Genomic DNA, 20,568 nt, shown 5'->3' with positions numbered 1-20,568 from the left:
TTTAGAGTCGCTCTTAGATTTAAGGGGAGCCTTATATATAGTTGGAGTACCTATTCTACGAATATTTGTTTTATAACAAAAAGGGGGGATTTTAATTCTTAGCTATTCTTTTTTATTTTGAACAAAAAATGGGAGACAATTTAGAAGAATGTGATTTAAACTGAGTTAACCTCTTAAAGCTTAGGGGAGAAATAAATAAAAGTTTCACACTTAAGAAGAAAATAAATTATTGTGGTTTAAACTTGTTATATGCTTAACATTTTTTTTAATGTCAAAGAACGCCAAGTGGAGGAAATCACAAAAAGACTTTGAGAATTTTTTATCATCATGAAAAGGGGTGACATTGTTGATTTAAGATGAAGATGGGTATACAACATTAAATGATGTTTTGTTGATGATGACAAATTATGAAGAAATAGATTAAGTCCTGGAAAATACTTGGAATGCAAAAAACATCTTGAAGTCTTACAGAAAATTGTGATGGAGTCTTGGAAATATGATTTTTGTATTAAATAAGTATAAGAAAGAGTTTAACTTGTGAGTGGAAGACAGCTGCAATGCACCTGCATCATTAACTCCTTAATAACTCTTTAAATTCTTGTTAAAAAAGCTGACAATCTGGAATAATTTGTTATTCATGTCAATAATTGATTATCATAGAAGAAAATTCTTTTTTGAACCTTAAACATTATGGAATAATCAATTATTATAAGTTATAATCGATTATGCTGACCCAACTTTTGAAATGTGCCAAAACGTGTTTTGAATCTTGGTTCATACCTTTAGGTTTGTTAAGAAAATGTTTTTCATCTATTGTGATTTTCAAGGCAGGTGTGTTTATCATACCTTATGGTTAGTTCAAGGAAGGTGTTTTCATCCCTTGTGGTTATTCAAGAGAGGTGTGGTTTCATCTCTTGTGGTTTTCAAGAGAGATGTTTTTCATTCCTTGTGGTTATTTCAAGGAACACCCCTTGTGGTTATTCAAGGGAAGTATGATTTCATCTCTAGTGGTTTTCAAGGGAGGTGTTTTTCATTCCTTTTGGTATTTCACAGACGGGTTGCAGGTGGATTTCTTGTTACAGACAAAGACAAATATATACATCCTCATTCTCATCCCCATCCCTATACCCAATTGAAAAAGTCGGAGATTACGTATTCCATATCTATACCCAGTCAATGTGGGAATTTGTTGTCAAAACGGGGACCAATTTGGGTAATACCCACGAGAGCGGGTTTTATTTGCCATCTCTAGTTGCGGGTAGGCATTATCTATACCTGACCCGACCCGTTGTCATCCCTATTCAAGGGAAATATATTTTCATCTTTTGTGATTTTCAATAAAGATACTTTCTCAATAGTTTTCATTTTCTTAACTTGTTTTTTCATATTTCACTTTGCTTTAGGGGTTGTAATAATGAACAATATGTTTTGGTTATCCTAGAATTGGTGCTTATAGTTTGCCAATAATTTTAAAAAATGTGGTTACACTTTTTAAGGCTTTGGTTTTTCTTGAAACTAAAACCTATTAGATGAAATTAAATGCTTTTTTACACTAGTGAATGTTCACTAAATTTGATCTTGATTGCCTACCTAGATATCTCCCAAAATGAATGAATGTTGATACCTTTACGCAATGAGATCCTTTGGGCAAGGTATTTTCCCCCATACAAAAGGACAACACTCAATTATTTCTTTTTCAAACTTTTTTCTTGTTCTCAATCTCAACTCTAAAATCACCTCTTCATATCATAATGCACCTTTTTTAACTTCAATGAGAAAAAAAAAAGGAATATTCCACATTTCATAATCTCCACCTTACCAAATGTTTCATAACAGATGCAAACAAATCCAATGCAAAAGGTTTAAACCCCTTACACGCGGAAAGAAGCTTCTTGTTTAGGCACCAAAAGCCATTATGAGTTATAACTTTTAAGCCACAAACTTTTTTTAACTCATTTCAACTTTACTTACATAAAATAAATAAATCTGCATACTCACATGTTGTCAAAACTATCCTACAAAGAGTATTTTAAGGGTAAAGATCTGCTATTTTTTTAGATTAAATTTCATCAAATATAAAGAGTTATTTGTTAGACTAGATTAGTAAAGGGGAGTAGATATATTGGGGCAAGGTGAAGTAAAATTTATGAAATTAACATACTTTATGTTCAAATTAAAATTCTCATACTTTGTTTGATTGTGAATGCACTGTTTTATCTGTTTCCAACTTTGAATAAACTTGTACAAAACTCTTTATTGTTGTGGATAAAAAAATAAAATAAAACTCTCATACAAATCAACACAAGTCTTATCCACATGGTAACTAATTTAAAATTTTCATAAAGTAGATTAAGTCTAAATTGAAAAATAATTGATATTGCATTACGCGAATTCATTTGAATGCATAACATGTTAGTAAAATATAAGTAAATATTACACATATATATATGATAACATATTTTAAAAATTAAATCATCTAAAAGTTCACATATACATAATAATATTAAAAGTAATTATATAAGTTAACAGTCCAACTTTCTATACATTATTGTTGTAAGTGTAAATAGTAATTTTACAAAGTTCCAGTTATAATGTTAAATAATTTGTTCTTATACGTTTTTGCTGAAATGTACTTCATTCTAAAACTTTGAAAAACTTCTTTATATATATATATATATAGATTTCCAAAAGAGAAAAAAAAATAGAACAAATGAAATTCTTTAAAAAAGTATTAAAATCTACTTAGATAGTCCAACACAATTTCAGCTTGCAGTGATGTCAGTTATAAAGATTAAGAAGTATTAATTTACTCCTAGATTTTCCCTCCTTGGTCTTTCTTATATTTTCAAAGTGCATACTAGATAGTTTTGTTTTTGTGTTAAATGTTATCAAAAGTCTTATATCAGAAATTAATATATGTTCAGTATTTCAAATAAATGATATATTAACAAAGTTTTCTTTAACAAAATTTGACAAACTATTAAATAAGGTAAAAAAGTATTATTTTTATTACTTCTTTTTTATTAAAAAATAAAAATTTTATCTACTTTAATCTTATATTTATAAAAAAATTGTCAAGTTTGTCAAAAAAAAATTGTCAAAATCTCATTTTCCATTTCTCAAGTCACAAAAAGACTCGTAAATGTAGTATGTTGAAGTATGTGATAAATTGCTCAACACCATATATTTTTATGTTCTAAAACTATGAAAATAACTATACTATCCTTACGATATATCCTTCACACCTTCCAGACAAAAAACCAAGCAACAATAACAAAACTTGTCCAAGACTTCTTCATCGCCATATATTCTCGTAATACAAAAGAAAAACATGTTTTTCATAATTGAACAAAACTATACATACCCCAGTCTAAGAGCTAAAACAACCTCACCCAACCATTTTCATGCTCCTTTGGCTATCTAGAAACAAGTTGTCTTCACTATTTCATGATCTAACTGCATTCCCTTCACCCGCATGTTATATTTTGATTTCTTTCCTTTTATCCATTCTTATATTTATCTTAAAAAACATCATAAAATTATTGAAATTGTATTAGTAAAGCTCTACAAACATTCAAAGCAAAGATCGTTGGTGTGCAAGTGTATCTAAGAAAATATGGCATTGAATTTATATGATTAGTATCTTGAAATAAACATCTTAAATCTAAAACGTAAGTATTGAATATATTATCAAATTGTCTTGTATAGATATATTTTAAGTTTAAGTTAATCATACAAAATCAGCTTGTAAGGTAAAGTTTGCTCCTACTCAAGAAGTAATCATAATAAGAAATGAATTTTAGTTTTAAGCGTAATTCAATTTTACAAAATGAATTCGAAAGATAAGATTTGTACTTCACTATATATTGAAAACTCACATTCTCCTTGGTCGACGTAGAATTTTCAATACAAAATTAACCTTCTATGGTTTAACTTTTATTTGATAAATTTTAAAAAATTAATAATACTAATTGGACTTTATATTAATGTATATACTCATAAAAACATAAAATTAGTCGATACAACAAATATTTGTATAATACATTATTTAGTTTAGTTTAGCACGAACTAACATGAAATATATATATATATATATATATATATATATATATATATATATATATATATATATATATATATGTGTATCGCGTATTTTCTAGCTGATATCAGTATATACAACAAGTTAACACATTTTGGTTTGGTTCCGAAGATGGCCATGGTATTAGGTAATCTTAGTTAATTGTATGATATTTATATACCAAGGAACTTATATAAATCTCCAGTTAATTCTATATATGAAATAATTGTAATTAAGGAATTTAAACACACTAGATAACTACCTAGTATACTAAGCTTGTCAGTATATAGCTGTTCCTTGCTTTAAAAACTTAGCTGTCTTTTTTGTTTTTTCTAAACTTTTAAGAATACACATCTAAGAATCACATACATTTCTATATATATCGACAATGTATACACCAGATCTAGAACAACTAATCAAAACAAACTACTTAGAACTAATTAAGTAAAACAGTCTTAATCAGTTATAATATACGATGAAGATGAAGTGTTCTAATCAATTAGATCTCTGTCACTGTGTATGTCCCAATGTGAACATGGACACAGAGATAACGAGAGATAGAGACTCTACTATAGGGGTTCTGAATAAAAACAACAATCCTTGTTAACGAATCAATCATTGTCCACGTAAAAGGAGAGTGTGAGTAGCTCTATCTTAAGTTTTCAAACAAAAGGCATGGAGTTTATGATGAACACGCCTTTCCCAAAAACCAGAGCCTCAAAAACTGAAAAGTAAGAGAGTCAACAAGACAAAAACATTATAGGTTCATATGCACGCGCACATGTATAACTTGTACATGCATGATCACTGACTCACTAGAGAGAAACGAAACCAAAGATTCGCGAGTCCCAACGAAACCAGAAAAGAGAAACTAATAGACATGTATATATATTATTCATTAAAGCCAATTGTTTTTTGTTAAACAACATATGTATTCTAAAAATCAGATTCAGTTTCTTAAAGGAAGAAACTCAAAAAACTGGGTGGAGGTGATATCAGTGTCCATAGAAGCACTGGCACAGAACATGGATTTCCTCTCAGCAAGACAAATGCCATCTTGGTCATCACTCTTGTGTGGAAATAGGTCGAGGGTTCGAGGATCTGCATTTTCTGCATCATAGTAGTTTAAACTTTCTCTGTTATAACTTTGAGGGATTAAAAGTTGTGTGTTAAGTGTTCTGTGTGAGGTTGCGAGAGCTGCCATAGTAGTGGGAGGGAAACAAGGCATTTCCATGTTATCTTGCAATTGCAACCTTCTTTCTGATATGTTTCTCCTCAAAACTTGTATGCCTCTCTCTTCAAACTGAGTCCACCCATTAGAGCCCTTTTCTGCTGTATCCGGTGCAGCAGATTCCTGAGAAAAATACGGATAGTAAAAAGATGGCAGTAAAAACAATTTAAAATTAAAACAAGAGAGAGGGGTGGGAAAATGGGTTGGAGAGAATTCAGAATTCACATTCAATTCACAAGTCCAAGAAAGTCTGAACTGATCTAGCATAAAACAGCCCCAACAGAAAGTTAAAAAAAGCAGCTTTTGAAGCTCTCCTTTTTTCCAAGTTACAAAAGCTCTTGTTGTTTTCTTTTATTTCTTTGTTATGTGTGAATACCGAGTGAATTTTTCATTTTGGCTTTATCTTTTGTTTTACCTTGTGAACAAATAATTAGACCCTATTATTGGTCTCCTATAATCTATGGGGTATCTTTGCTTAACAAAGCTGAATAAAATGTTGTAGTAGTACCGTGAACAAAGCCAAGAGTAATTACAGACCTCTGCATGTCGACTGCAGTTTGAAGTGGATGCCCACTTCTTTGTCTCTTTAACTCCACAACCTGTCTCTTTCAAACCTGTGGCCAAAATCCAAACACCCCCAAAATTTAACGTCAAATCTTGCATCCTAAAAAAATCATAAGAAACCACACACACACACACTCTCTCTCTCTCTCTCATGGTTTTAATCATCAGTGCAAGAGTGATGCATAATATAGGAATCTTTTGACCACTAAAAGAACCTTGAATAGCCCCAAAGGCCACAAAAACGTTGTGGCATTAGAACATGATAATATCTAGCTGTATATGTACCTGCTTCCTCTATCTTATTGCTTTTTTTGAATTTCCCTCAACGTACTACTTTTCTTACCACTTTTTCGTTCTCACCTTCGCTAGAAGAAGCAGCATTGTTTTCCTCCATCTCCCTGCGGCGCCTCTTCTGTCTCTCTCTCGCCTTGTGATTCTGGAACCAGTAGAACACGTTCTTCCCTTCAATCTTCCCAAACTGCCGCAACTGTGAAGCTATTTGTTGAATCTGTTCAGCTGATGGTGTTTTAGTTCCTTGCCTATACAATTCCTCAAGGACCAGTAACTGAACTGGTGTTGGACTCCACCTTGTGCTTTGCTGGGACTGAACATGGGACCCTGTGTTATTTGTCCCTTCCTCTGCTGCATTACCTGCACCATAGGACACATGGAAAATAGATGCTTATCCCAACTGTAATCAAATTTCTTACCCATACCCAAGTCAATTCTAATTAACCACATTAAGAAGGCTATACTATATATGAGCATGTATGTGTATGAGAATTTGATGAATCATGCATGTATGGATAATCACTGCACTGTTGCAAATGTTGTACAAATCAAAAACACAGAAAAATATGCTTAGAATGGTTATCCAAACATGCCCTTATAGTATTTGACTTAGGCTTACCAACATGGTGGTTGAAGGAGAGGATGTGGTTACAGTGAGTGCAAATACAGTAAGGTTGAGCTATTGAGCATAATGAGGTGATTTTGGGGGTTGCATGGGTGTTGTTTGGAGTGGGAGAGTGAAAGGTACTAGCATAAGAATCAGACATGTTGAGGTTTAGAATCTACACTAAGAGGTTTTTGTGATAGTATTGCTTTCTGCAGTTTGAAAATAGGGTTTGTGTGTGAGAAAGATGTTAAGGGTGTGATGAGGGAGAGTGGTATTTATAGGGAGAGGGAACGTTGTAGTAAAAGCTTTAGGTGGAGCAGCAACCAACAAAAGAGTTGACCAATATGTATGATAGTATGCAATAGTAATAATACAGAAAGCAAGTTATGTATTCAAATCATGAGAGAGAGAGTGAGAGAGTAGAATTCTAAGATTTGGAGAGTGAAGGTGTGTGTGTTTCTGAAAAAAGGACACAGCATGATGATAATGATGATGGTGATGATGATGCAGTGTTATTAAAGTTGCTTCTTCCCCATGTCTCCTCTTTCATCCTACACCACATGGTTAAACTTTTATTTCCCTCACAGTGGTTAGTGCCTTTCACTCTTCCTTTCTCCTCCTCTCCGTTTGAGACACACAACCTACAAGTACACAAAGGAGACCTGTTGTTTCGTATATGAGTACTTCTTTGCTTTGTCTTGTACCTCACAGTTGACACTGTATATATGCACACAGACGATCACAAGTTTAACACCCACAATTGGAAAAAAAGAATTATCTAAATGCTGCTAAGCAATTAAGCAACTCCACGCATTTTCTGATCATCTAAGATGTGATGTTTTCTTTGCTCATTTTCTCAAACTCGTTCTAAACGAAGTAGAAAATTTTGAGTTAAAAAGTGATAGGAGTTTTTTAAAGATATAATATATTATTGATGTGTAAGTTGTCTAGTTTTCTACTTGCCGTTTTGTGAATGTAAACGAATCTTTGCGTTAGAATTTGTTGCACTAAGTTAACAAATGGGAAGCAGAGAGTCAGAGAATCATGTTGTGTGAGAAATAAGAAGCACTTTATGATAAGTATACAAAGAGAAGTAGGGCAAATACATTGAGGACAAAACAGGTCTGCTTCTTTAATTTCAGCCAAAATGTTTTACTTTCACGTAACTGCAGAAGCCTAAAATAAAGTCATGATTTCTTGGCAGCAACTCCATAATAAATCAATCTGTTGCATTTTTTTATGGCTTGCCAGTACAGTTAGATGATACTTCAAATAAAAATCCAGACCACAATTTTAGCAACCTGACATGATCATTTCTACCCTTTTCATCTTTTAATCAATCTCATCTCCACTGCAACACCTCTTTTGGGAAATAAAATGCTTCTAAATTTTTTCTTTTTCTTTTTTTTTTTACAAAACTTTACACTGCCAGGGAAACACATCCACGGGCAATGTTTAGTTACCAACATATAATTTGTTTATTTGCATGATAAATATATGTATAGGCGTCTTTTTTTGCTGATTATTCTTTAATAAGGTATTTTTATAGAGAAAGAGGTAACAAAACTGATCATTGTTCTGGGATTTAGTGAGGTCAAAAAATTTATGAAGATACACTTGCTTTCTCTTTCATATTTTCTTTTTCATTTTTTTATTCATCACATCACATACCCCTCTTTTATCTTCTTTCTCCACCATTTTTTATACACTCCAAAAAACTTATACATTATCTTCGATACATAATAGAATAACTAACTTTATAAGGATAAGCTGAATATAGTCTTAACTCTTTCGCAATTCTACACTTCCTTTAGCAAACACAGATCAAATACACATAAAATTTTATATTGATTTACTTTAACTTTTAGTTACGTCTAGTTCTCAATCTTCAACTTGGTCTCTTTATATAAGTTATTGAGACTTGACCGTTGTTTTTATATATGTCAATATTTGATCTTGTAACGTCTTCATACAGAGACTTTAAGTTGTGTCTTTATTTCTATGATTAAGAAAGCTTGATAAGGAATATGTTGATTTTGATGTTCACAATGTTAATTCAATTAATATATGTAGATATAGCAAATTAATTATTAAGTATGAGTGTATCCTTCGTACTAAAAGGATAAAAGGATTAATCATAAAGAAGTTGTGTTATAAAAACAATTTAAACATAGACAAAATAATTGTTAAGTTCAATTTTAACTTGGTATAAAAAATATTTATCATTACGACTTAATTAAATTTAATATGTATAAAACAAGGTCTACTAGACAGTATGTTAAGTGTTAGGTTTTCAGCTCATGAAAAGTTCTTCAAGTGTGACAAAACACATGTTACAAGGTTCATATACATGGCACTTAGAGTGTTGTTATGACCGTATAATCTTAATACACTAGTCATCCATTCCTTTTTTTTTAAGTTCAATAATACTTCAATGCTTGAACAGTGATTAAACTAATATTTATTAAATAATGTTCAAAATAATTCTAGAATAATATCATAACCTTAATAACACTAAATCCTAAAAATGATTTTACATGTTTCTAAAATTTATATATAAATAAAATCAAATACTTCAAAACGTAGATCCATGTTTAAAAAACATGAAATAATCAATGAAAAATACTTTGCATTAATTTTGTTTTCATTGGTTCTTCGATGAGTCCCATTAAAAATGAGTTCTCTAGGTCAAATGATAGGACTGATTAATCGATTTTAGGTTAAATGGATAAGATGGATTAAATTTTAAAAATATAGACTAAAGCATTGTTGTTGTTTGAAATGAAATTATGACCAACCCTGCTTTTGGCATGAGTGAGTGTCATAAAAGGAAGTTTGCGTGTAGAGCATAGTATAGTGAGACAATGAATGAGTTATTGAATGTAAAGCAAAAACTTTATCCTATAATTAAGGCATGGCTGCTTGTCTCACGTGTAGAATAAATACTAATAGTTTTGTACCCTTAAAACAGTAAATAGTAGTCATATCATATAGCCAACCTCAAACTCAACCTGGTGTCTACATTGTCTCATCTTTGGAAACTCATTAACTATTGAATCATAAAACATAGCTGCTTCTTCCCCGACAATCTCTTACAGAATCAACAACAATGTTTCTTATTAGTTCTTCATCTATTTTCACTTACAACTCAACTCTTTTCAATACTCTCATTCTCTAAACTTTTTCTTTTCTTCTTCCAACTTTCTTTCAACTTGCTTCATCAAATACTAATATCTTCTATAGTGATCATTTTTTTATAAGAAAAAAAATAAGTAAACAGATCACTATGAAGTGTTTTTTTTTTCTTATAAATACAATACAAAGTACTATTCGAAATGTAAAATATAAAAAATACAAAAAATTAAAAGATACAAAAAAAAAATCTTTTACAAATGCAATCCAAAGTACTATTCGAAATGTAAAAAAAAAAAGTTAAAATTTTTCACTGGACAACATTGCATGTGATTGGAAATATGGTTGCATAAATTTTTCAAGTATGTAAAATTTAAGTTAGTTGGGTTAAAAAATGGTGAATATAGTTTGCTTGTTTCTATAGCAAACTAATGATTCATCAAAATTTAAAATTTTCAGATTTAGTTAATAATTTTTGTGATAAACATTATAATGATTTTCTTAATTATTATAAAATATTACTTATAACAATAAATTTGTCGAGAAATTCAAATTTATTAACAAATTTTTCGATAGAGATCACATTTCATTGATGCATACTTTTTGTTGGAACCAAAATTGTTTATAACATTTGTGAAAAAAATTTGTCAAAAAGTTATAATTAATATTATTGGCGAAATTTTTGTACATAATTTAACATCACAATTACTGACGGCTAAAGTAGTCAATAGTTCGTCGCTAAATTACAATTCTTATTATTGACATATGTTTTTGTCGATACCTTATCATCACAATTAGTGATAGTATCATTCCATTGGAAAATTCGTTGGCAATTCAGGTGGCAAATTTTATCCCAACCTGATGGAGTTCTTTTGTAAATTAAGGGGATGTGGGTGAAAAGAAGAAAAGAAGAATACGAATAGAAGAAGGAAAAGGAGGAGGATATGACGCAATGATGGTGATAGTGGTGGCTTGGTGGTGAAGTAGTAGTGCCTCATCGATGACGTTGATGATCACCAATGACACGTAGGTGGAGGACGTCAGTAGCAGTGGTTTCCAAAGTTAGAGCAGAAGGTGGAGGTGAAGGACGTGGAGGAAGAGGATGACCTAGAGGTGGTGGAGGGATAACCAACTAGAGGGTTGAGACAAGGAGATCCAATGGCACCATTCCTTTTCCTAATAGTAGTGGAGGGATTAGCAAGGTTAGTGAGACAAGCGACTATTAAACATTTACTTGAATGTGTTAGAGTTGGAGACAATGAAATTGAGGTTAACTTCTTGTAATTTGCAGATGATACGCTTTTTCAATGTCATCTTAAGACTAACAATATTATGGTAATAAAAGCATCTTGAGGTGTTGAGTTAGTCTATAGACTTAGGGTTAGTTACCTTAAAAGCAAGATAGGTGTTATAAGGATACTAAAGGTGGAAATGGATAACTTTTCAGTGATTCTGAATTAGCTATATGAAGATCCCACTCAAATAGCTTGGCGTGCCTATTGGGGGGAATTCAAGGAAAAATCAGTTTTGGGATGAGGTAGTGGGTAAAGTAAGAAATTAGTTATCTAGATGAAAGGGTAGAACACTCACCTTTGTTGGGTGTGTATGTCTTATTAATTTGGTTATTTCATCTATTCCATTATTTTATTTATCCTTTCCAAAGCACATTGTAAAGCGATTAAGAAATTGTGAACAAATATTCTTTGGGGTTAGGGGTCAGAGGATATTTTTATAGTTTGACTCAATTAAATATTTGGTTGTAGATCAAACACAAAATGTCAACTATAACATTCTCATTCACAGACTGGTATGAGTGTCCCATTGAATGTTTAAACTTTGTGAATTGCAAATTAGGGAAGGTAAATGAATTTTCTTTCTTATATAAATGTATCCTAACTAATTCCCATTTTTCATAGTGCACATGTTGGACATGTAGCATGTTGGGAGGGAGATCAACTGCTACAACTAAAAAGCTACAATGGTTGTCCCTCAAGTTTAGCTATTTTGGTCCAATTATAATTATTTGATTTTTTTCCTCAATTATTTATAATTATGTTGATATATTTGTAGTATAATAAACAAATTGGCTCTTTTGAGTGTGGTTACTATGTTATGCAATGGATAGCAACCATTGTTTGTGTTCGTATTACAAGTCATAGGAAACCGATAATAATTTAATTGATTCAATGTACTTTGCAATTTTTTGTCTTTTTATGTACTAATTGAAATTATTTGTATTTTGTCCAAACATTCAGCAATCCCACACCCATGCACAAGGGTTTAATAGTGTATGTAAGGCAATCTTGTGCCAACTACATAGTAAAATTGTATAATAGTCTAATCTAGTATACTTTGTAATAATTATATGTAACATATACTTTGTACAATATCTAAAGTACTTTGATTCAAAAAATTTATCTATATATTGTTGTATATTGTTTGTGTTTGGTTGTATTTGGTTTCTTTTGTTTCTGTCCAGGTTCCTTATATAAATAGAAAACAATATTTTAAAAAAATTGTATAGGCTTCAGTTATAGCACAAACCGAAGCATATAGAAAGTAGAATAAGCTTCAATCATTCCAAAAATTGATGTTTATTCCTCGCTTTTGGTTTTAAATAAATTTGAATTATTTTTGAAATGATAAAGAATAGGCATCAGTTTCCCAAATAATTGAAGCATATGTTTGTATAAACTTTGGTTATTCCCACACCTAAAGCCTATTCCCCCGCTTTTGATTTAAATAAATTTGAATTATTTTTGAAATGTAGAGAATGGGCTTTTGTTGACTTCCAGAACTGAAGCCTATTCCTTTATTTTTTATTTTCAATATTTTTTGAATTGTTTTAGGGTTCAACTGTCTTACCAAGCGAAGCCTATTATAGAAGTTTAGGTTTCAGTTAGGAACTGAAGCCAAAAGCCCCCTTTTTTACTTTGCATGATTACACTCGGTTGTAGAACCAGAGTACAATGTCGAAAAAATTGGTATGGAAACCCTTCTTTGCACTAGAGACTTATCATCACAATTATTGATGGTGAAAGTCGTTGGTAGCGTTCATCAGTAAATTACAATTCTTATTATCGATTGATATTTTCATCGGTAACTTATTATCATAGTTATTGACGATATCATTTCGTTGGTAAATCTGATGGCAATTTGGGCAACAAATTCCCACTCAATCCGATGGATGAAGAGTTGGAGGAAAAAGGGGAGGAGGACGCAATAGGTGGTGACCATAGTGGCTTGGTGGTGATGCGACAATGGGTTTGTGGTGACCCATAGGCTCATCGATGACGTCGATGATCATCGGTGACGCTTAGGTGGAGGTGGAAGAAGAGGAAAGAGGAAGACAAATAGGAGGATAAGAATGACTTGGAGGTGGCACTGGTGGCACAGTGACAAGGAGGATATGAGGAAGAAGATGAAGAAATAAAGAAAAAAGAAAAGGAAGAGGAGGAAGAAAAAGGAGACTCAATCACATATTTTATTGTTGGTTGTTATTGTCGCTCAATATCTATCGGTAATACAACGGCAACTACAACCACCACCACTACCACTTTCATAATGATGAGGGTGAGGACAATAGTGACGACAAGGACTAAGACGAGGACGACGTCGACGAAGAGGACAATAGTGACAACCACCACCATCACAAGCATCATGACTTCCACAACCGACAAATTTCTACGTTCGTCGATATAATTCACCAACAACCACTTTACCAATGAATTTTTACCTTTCTGTAGTTCGTCGTTAAACACCATTTACTGACCAATTTTTGGTATTGCTAACACATTGTACTTGTCAATAATGCTTTTGGGATTGATAATGAGTCAAAGCTTCTATTTCAACATCAATTTCCAAGTTTATTGATATATGATAAATAAAGATAAACAAAACTCACTAGTTGCTATGTAATTTTTCTTTTGAATAATAATATCACTTCACCATATTTTCAATCCCAAAACTTGTGTATTTGTATTTTATCCAATAAAGTAAATAGGAAGATGTGTAAAACCTTTTATTTATGAGAGTATGAAGAAGCACATAAACATGGTCCATGCTTGCATGCATATAATACATCATAAGAAAATCTCTAGAAATTGATAATTGCTAAGTTTTGCTCCTCCATCATCATCATCATGTTCGAAACCCTTCGTGACAATCATAATAATGTGAATAAGATTAATATAAAGAAATTTTCTTATTTGGTTTTGCTCCTCCATCATCATCATGTACAAAACCCTTGGTGACAATCATAATAGTGTGAGTAAGATTAAGATAAAGAAATTTTCATAAACTATTTGATGGGATTTTATCAAAATCAGTTACTCAATCCAATTAAAATTATTTGACGTAGATAATTGTCATTTTTCTACCAAATCTAAGCAAATTAATGTGGGTTGAATTAAAATGATGAATAGCTATCTAGTTACCTGAAAAATATAAATTATTTCACAATTTTAAAAGTATGTTTTTTCCTTGTAATAATACATTTTGATATATGCTTTCAAAATTTTGTAACATGAGTGTATTTTGATTAAATAATCCATTTGAACAAATTAAATTAAATCTTAAACAAATAACAAGATATAGAAATATCTTTATCATTGGATTGAAATAAGTTATAAATTTATTTTTCTTGACATTTAGAAGAATTGTTGGTTTATAAGAATAACTTCTTAAAAATAAAATATAAACTTTTTTCTATTTTATTTAATCAGAAATTAGAGAGAAAGTTAATTTTATAATAATATGACGTAAGAGTCTAGAGTTTGAAAGAACATAGGTTGAAAACCCATGCTTACATGTACAAATAATAAATTTAAAATATATTATATAACTAATGGATTGGATTGAGTTCATGAACTTAATATTTAATTAACATTGAGTTAAGTTCAATCAAAAGTATCACTTGATGACTAAGTTTAAAAATGGTTTAAAGAAAGAAATTTCCTAATAACATATTTAGTTATGTGATAATACAATTAGAAAAATTGATCAATTGTGTAGGATGTCTGTCCTAATTGTAGTAAAGACGACAGAAAATGTTCTACAGAGTGTCTTTATTAGTGATTCAATAGACATTCATTAAACAAAATAATTAAATGGTTGAAATTTAGTGAACTTACTAATATAAAAGAAAAAATGCACTAAAAACCATCATAGATAGTTTATAATAAAATTTGCTTAGTTACAGTGCACCGTCAGAATTTTTATAAAATTTGCTTTCTAATTCGTTAGGTATTAAAACATGAAACTAACTCCCTAAAAATCCACTTATCTGAATTATAGCTCCAACATGATTAAATAAGTAGGTTATCTTAATTTTATTTATTTTTTAATATCACGCAGATTTAAACAAGAAATTATTGATAGTAAGATTATTTATGTATTTAACTTAATTTTTGTGGATCTATAAACCTGGCTTATTTGAAATATTTGCTTCTTTAATATTTCTCTTGGACAATGTAAAAAAAAATATTTATTGACAACCATTCTTTTTAAAATTAATCTCACTAAAGGAAATTTTGTAAATAATGTTGTTTAACGGCGTTATTAGAGATAACCCTATATAGTTATATATTAATAAAATATTATTTTTATGAATTTTTTAAGTATTTTCATTAAACACAAATAGAATATAAAAAAATGTTGAAGAGAGAGAATATTTATGAAAAGAATTGCAAAAAAGAATTATGCAAAAAAAAAAAAGTAATTAAACTGCTTAAAATAAGGTGGTTTTCATACAATATTGGACTCACATAGTGTAGAATAGATTTATATTTATTTTTTCCTAACCTAAAATCTTTATAGACTTAATTATTTAAATATGAATCTGATCCAATCAATAAAATAAAACATGAAATAAGTACGGCGGGTTTATCCATTTAATATCTAAAGCTTCATATTATACTCTGAAATCCTAGAATAAAAAATATAAAACTTAAATTAATGTATTTTTAAAATAATAGATTACAAAATATGCCTTTAAATAAATGAACATCACAAATTTATGAGTTCAAATCCATGGAAAGGAGTTGATCTTTAAAAAGAATATAAAGGGAATAGTTTAATTTGGTCCAAAATAAAAATCAAAACCAGAATTTCTCTAAAAATTTTAACGGTCAAAATTACTAAATGATTTTGCTAATTAATATTTTAATTTTATTTTAACCAATATTTTAAGATACTCATACCTTTTTTTCTTTTTATTACATTTATAAGAAAAAAGCATTATTTGTTTATTGCTTTAAATCTTCAAAGATTACATTTATTTGTTTACCATTTATACTCTTGTCAAAAATAAAAAACAAATGTAATTATAAGTGAAATATCAAAAAATAAACAAGAAAAAAAAGTAATTTAATTTGTATATATTTATCACAATAAAAAAAAAATCTGTAACCACATGGTAAAAGTTTAAGTTGTTTATGACATCTATTCAATAGTATATATTTGTAACCTTTAACAATAAGGTTGAGTTTTATCTGTCTTACTGTATAATTATAATAATTAATAGATAGATCATTTGCACAACTATTTTTTTTTATTATAATTTTACTCTTCATACTTTTGTTTGGATATGTGTTATGGTGTGATAATAGTTATATTAAACTTTAAATTGTATTTGTTATTATAAAAAATTAAGAAATACAATTATCAGGCTTGAATTCCAACTAATGGCTATAAGATGAATTCCTATTAGATGTCCATGTAAAAAATAAAATAAAATTACCCTTAGTGTATATAATTTAAACTACATAAAAGAAACACTGAAATTATAAAAAAAAAAAATATTACTGGGAAATAATATATTTGTTAAAGCTATTGGTATAACTTTGTTATTATTCATATCCCAAAGCAAAGGAAAGAGGTTGAATGTAGTGTGTTGAGTGGCAACCAGAAGAAGGTTGACATTGTTACAATGCTTTATATTGCAAGAGAATTTGACAGAAAGTCAGCTTACAAAGAGTGGTTCAGGCTCCATTTTTCGTCTGATCCTGAAACAAAATTTTACAGAAAAGAGTATGTGTTCAGAAAAATCCACCCAGAATTATGAAAAAATGCAAAGTCCAAATTACTATGTACAGTAGTGAGTGTCCTTAGTAAGTCAACTTTATCATAAAACAAACATTTCTTTTGCAGTTTCAAGTGTTAATTATTGGAATCAAGGAAGACTTAGCACTAATGGCACAAGAAAAAAGTCCAAAGATGTTATATCTCATCTTAACACAAATTCATATTAATAAACTTACCCAGAAAATTTCAAGCAGCAACACAAGAATTAAGGCAATGCCAACGAACTCCACCAGAAGTAGAAGACAGAAAAACTTAAAACGCAAAAACTCAGGAAAATTTGAACCAGTGAAAATCTTAAAGATTTAATCAAGGCAAAGTAAGTGTTGAATTGTTAATATGATCAAATAAATAAGAGAATATCTTTTAGTTAATAAACTTTTCTATTGTAATCTCAGATCGATTAGAGAAGAGATATGTACAAGTTATAATATATAAGTGGACGCAAAACTCATTTTACACTGGTTTTCTAAGCTCAAATGTAAAATTCATATTTTAAGATAGTATCAGTACAAGGTTTGTTGAGATTATCAAAGCGAAGAATGTGTATTAGAGATCACACATAGACAATGAATATCACCAGATTATAGGATATAAATGGGATTTGTAATATTGATTTAAGCATAAAGTTCATTTTCTAAGGCTTTCTAAGAAATGAGAACTAAACTCCTAAAGGTGGAAAAATGGTGATAAACAAATTCTACCCATGATCTAAACTCACCAATTTTCTGGTGCCCATGTGCAGCCCACTGTGTCCACCACATGCAAGCTGTAGGCATGCCTTGATTTTGGAGACTGGTTTTCAAAGCTGTTATTCATATAGAAAAGCATAGAAGGATAAATTATCAGGAAGACACTTCCAAAGGCAAATTTCTTTCTATACTTCATGATATACACATCTTCTGGAGAGAAGAGTTTCAACATACCTTTGGTGGATAAGATCACCATGGATGACAACCATAGAACCAGCTTTTACTTCAATAGGAACAAAATCTTTTTTATCATAAGATGGTGAAGGTCGATCAAATTTGACACCATCTTCATCTCTCAAGAACCTTCTAACCAGCCCATCTATAGCAAGCATAGAGCACAAAAGGTTAGAGCATATGAACCAAGCAAAGGAAATAAACCAAAAGGTAAGAAAAAGTTACTTTTGTGAGATCTAGGAATTGCCCAGAGGCAACCATTTAATGTATTTGCATCTTCTAGAGCCAACCACAACCCTGTGCACGTTTGTGGTTCAGTATAAAGAAACGAGTTATCCTGGTGTGGCACTACTTCACCCCCAATGCCTGGTTGCTGATGATAAAAATTTCATGATCAGTTAATACTGACCAGGCATCAAATATTTCTATACCTAGATATGTATTTGGCCATATAAAAATTGCACATAACCACATCCATAAATTTATTATGCCACATTTTGAAACATCTAATACCTAAAACAAGCAAATTCTTGCATAAAATAAACTAGAGTAGCAGCTTCCATCAGTCAGTTAACTGAGTAAAGTATATAAATGAACTAATTCAGATGAGACTAAAGAAACACGAGGTTCTGCTCATTCATTTTAATGTATTTTAAAAAGAAATATCACAGCATGCATATGAAACACCAGTAAATATGTTAACTACGTATAAGACAAACGGCCCGGTGGTCAGGTTCAAACCACAGCAGTATTGAAATAACCATCCTAAAATATGTCCATAATGTATACAAAAGACCATAAAATAATATCAAAATTTAGAAGTATGGAAACAAGAAACAAACTAAAACGGTAAATCCAAAAGTATATTTTAGTAATTTTGAATATCACCAATACACATATTCAATATTCCTTAAAAACTAAACAAGGTATATGCCATCTTGGAAGAGATATGTAAGTTATATTCTCAGGTGAATGACTCAATACCAGAATTTTCTATGCAATAAACCACTGCAACACAACAGTTTTTGAGCATTATTCAAGCATTTGTTAGTTTGATTGCAAATCCAAGAAGCAAGTGACACAGGTAACAATATTAAAGTGGAGAAAGTTCATTTTTCAAATTGGAGAACAAATATAAAAACTAAATCACACAACTCCCTTACCCCTCAAACAAGGAAATTAGATGAACATACACAAACTTCAACCAGTTCACATATCTATTGCTCTTGCTCATACATAATGCCACAACATACAGCATTGAACTTGAGTTATAACCACTAGATGTCCCAGAAAAGCAAAATTGTACCTTAAATATATACATAGACTGCATAACTACAGGCCTCTTGTAACCTAAAGAGTACATCAAACTTGAAATTTTCTCAGAAGAAGAAAACTTCTTGAATGCCGGCTCAATCTCGTGAAGACCTGCACAAATCAACAGCATACCCAATTCATAGAAAATTGAATTAATTTAAAAGGAACAATGCTAGTTTCACAGTTCACGCTTTCATTCACCAATCAGCACAACAGCACAAAAGCAGGTCCCCACTGTCATAAACTAATTAATTCAACTATATATTATGTGAACAGAGAGAACCCGATCTCTACTTACAAACATTATATGCAGTTTCTTAGATGTTCTTTGTGTTGTTTCCAATCAGAATTAGAGTTTCACCTCTGTGACCAGTGTTGAACTTCAATACAACCCTTTATTTTGTGGATCACTAAAGTAAAACTCTAATTCAGATTGATATACGACACCAAAGGCATAAAAGAATTAAATTGCATCTAAGGTTTATTTCTACTAAAAAGTGAGATAAAATATCAGAGTATAAAAGGCTCACCGTGGCCAACTTTATTAATAGAGAGTTGCTTGGGCTGCTTTAGTTTACCATCATCACCAAATGCTTTTTCTACCAAAAGTGAAACAGAAAAATATTAAACTAAAAGAAACCCGGTTACTCAAAACCAGAAAAGATCAATTTATGTTCATACCCTCAAAGAAAAAAGAAACCTTTTCCACGCTATCGAAGAAGTAATCATCAGTCAACTGTTGCTGAAGGAAAAAAAGAGCACGAATAAGAGGAATAATAAGATAAGAAAAAAAAAAACTCCAATTTTAAAATGAAAACACAAAATGTTGGAGGTAACCTGGTTCTTGGTGGAGAAAATAGAGGCGGTGGAAGAATAATCAAACTTATCCACCAACTGCTCCATCCTCTTTATCATGGACTCGATCTCATCCCCACTCGCAAACGATTCGATCACAAGATAACCTGAAAATTTGAGATTAGGTTGGTTGAGGTTAGGAATTATGCTAACGACCAAAAAGGTTACCTTGAGAGTTGAAGAATTGAAGCTGCTCGGAACTAAGCTTAGTCATCTTGTGTAGTGATTTGCTTTGACACTGGAATATTAAGGATTCGATGTTTAGTATCGTCCTAAAATGTACTTGCTTAGGTACCCATGGGTTATTATTATATAAGATGCACCCCTTCTTAAAAAGTCAAACTTCGATCATTTTATCTTATCAACTCCTTTTAAATTTAATTTAATATCATATATCGTATTAATCTTAAATTTTTTAAATTTTATTTTTTACACATTTTGAATCATCTTACGTGTTTTGTTACATTTAAAATATATTAAAACATGTGTT

General features: G+C 30.6%; 2 protein-coding genes across 2 annotated transcripts; both read right to left on the bottom strand.

Annotated features, from left to right (window-relative positions):
• Positions 1–4,812: 4,812 nt before the first annotated feature.
• Positions 4,813–7,440, bottom strand: PFS2 (Homeodomain-like superfamily protein). The gene is made up of 4 exons (XM_028066128.2): positions 6,784–7,440; positions 6,234–6,524; positions 5,847–5,923; positions 4,813–5,432 (listed from the first exon to the last, which is right to left on the bottom strand). The coding sequence occupies exons 1-4, from the start codon at positions 6,929–6,931 to the stop codon at positions 5,028–5,030; spliced, it is 921 nt and encodes a 306-aa protein (XP_027921929.1). The 5' UTR covers positions 6,932–7,440; the 3' UTR covers positions 4,813–5,027.
• Positions 7,441–16,719: 9,279 nt separating this feature from the next.
• On the bottom strand, positions 16,720–20,405 carry PAHX (phytanoyl-CoA dioxygenase (PhyH) family protein). Its single transcript, XM_028061498.2, has 9 exons — positions 20,247–20,405; positions 20,061–20,185; positions 19,905–19,965; positions 19,754–19,822; positions 19,216–19,334; positions 18,135–18,282; positions 17,910–18,054; positions 17,705–17,791; positions 16,720–16,907 (listed from the first exon to the last, which is right to left on the bottom strand). The coding sequence occupies exons 1-9, from the start codon at positions 20,290–20,292 to the stop codon at positions 16,865–16,867; spliced, it is 843 nt and encodes a 280-aa protein (XP_027917299.1). The 5' UTR covers positions 20,293–20,405; the 3' UTR covers positions 16,720–16,864.
• Between the last annotated feature and the right edge of the window lie 163 nt (positions 20,406–20,568).

This window comes from Vigna unguiculata, chromosome 3 (genome assembly GCF_037176805.1).
Source record: "Vigna unguiculata cultivar grain cowpea cultivar isolate G323 ecotype 2 chromosome 3, ASM3717680v1, whole genome shotgun sequence".
Taxonomy (NCBI): Eukaryota; Viridiplantae; Streptophyta; class Magnoliopsida; order Fabales; family Fabaceae; genus Vigna; species Vigna unguiculata.
This window is presented reverse-complemented; position numbering and strand designations above follow the sequence as displayed.

Bases quoted from the DNA above. Each gene is read 5' to 3' on its own strand.
- PFS2 (XM_028066128.2), bottom strand. From the start codon at position 6,931: ATGTCTGATTCTTATGCTAGTACCTTTCACTCTCCCACTCCAAACAAC. The intron at 6,525-6,783 runs GTAAGCCTAAGT...CCTATGGTGCAG, and splicing joins CTCCTTCAACCACCATGTTG to GTAATGCAGCAGAGGAAGGG. The intron at 5,433-5,846 runs GTCTGTAATTAC...TATTTTTCTCAG, and splicing joins ACTGCAGTCGACATGCAGAG to GAATCTGCTGCACCGGATAC.
- PAHX (XM_028061498.2), bottom strand. From the start codon at position 20,292: ATGACTAAGCTTAGTTCCGAGCAGCTTCAATTCTTCAACTCTCAAG. The intron at 20,186-20,246 runs GTAACCTTTTTG...TCAAATTTTCAG, and splicing joins TCAATTCTTCAACTCTCAAG to GTTATCTTGTGATCGAATCG. The intron at 19,335-19,753 runs GTGAGCCTTTTA...TGATTTGTGCAG, and splicing joins TATTAATAAAGTTGGCCACG to GTCTTCACGAGATTGAGCCG.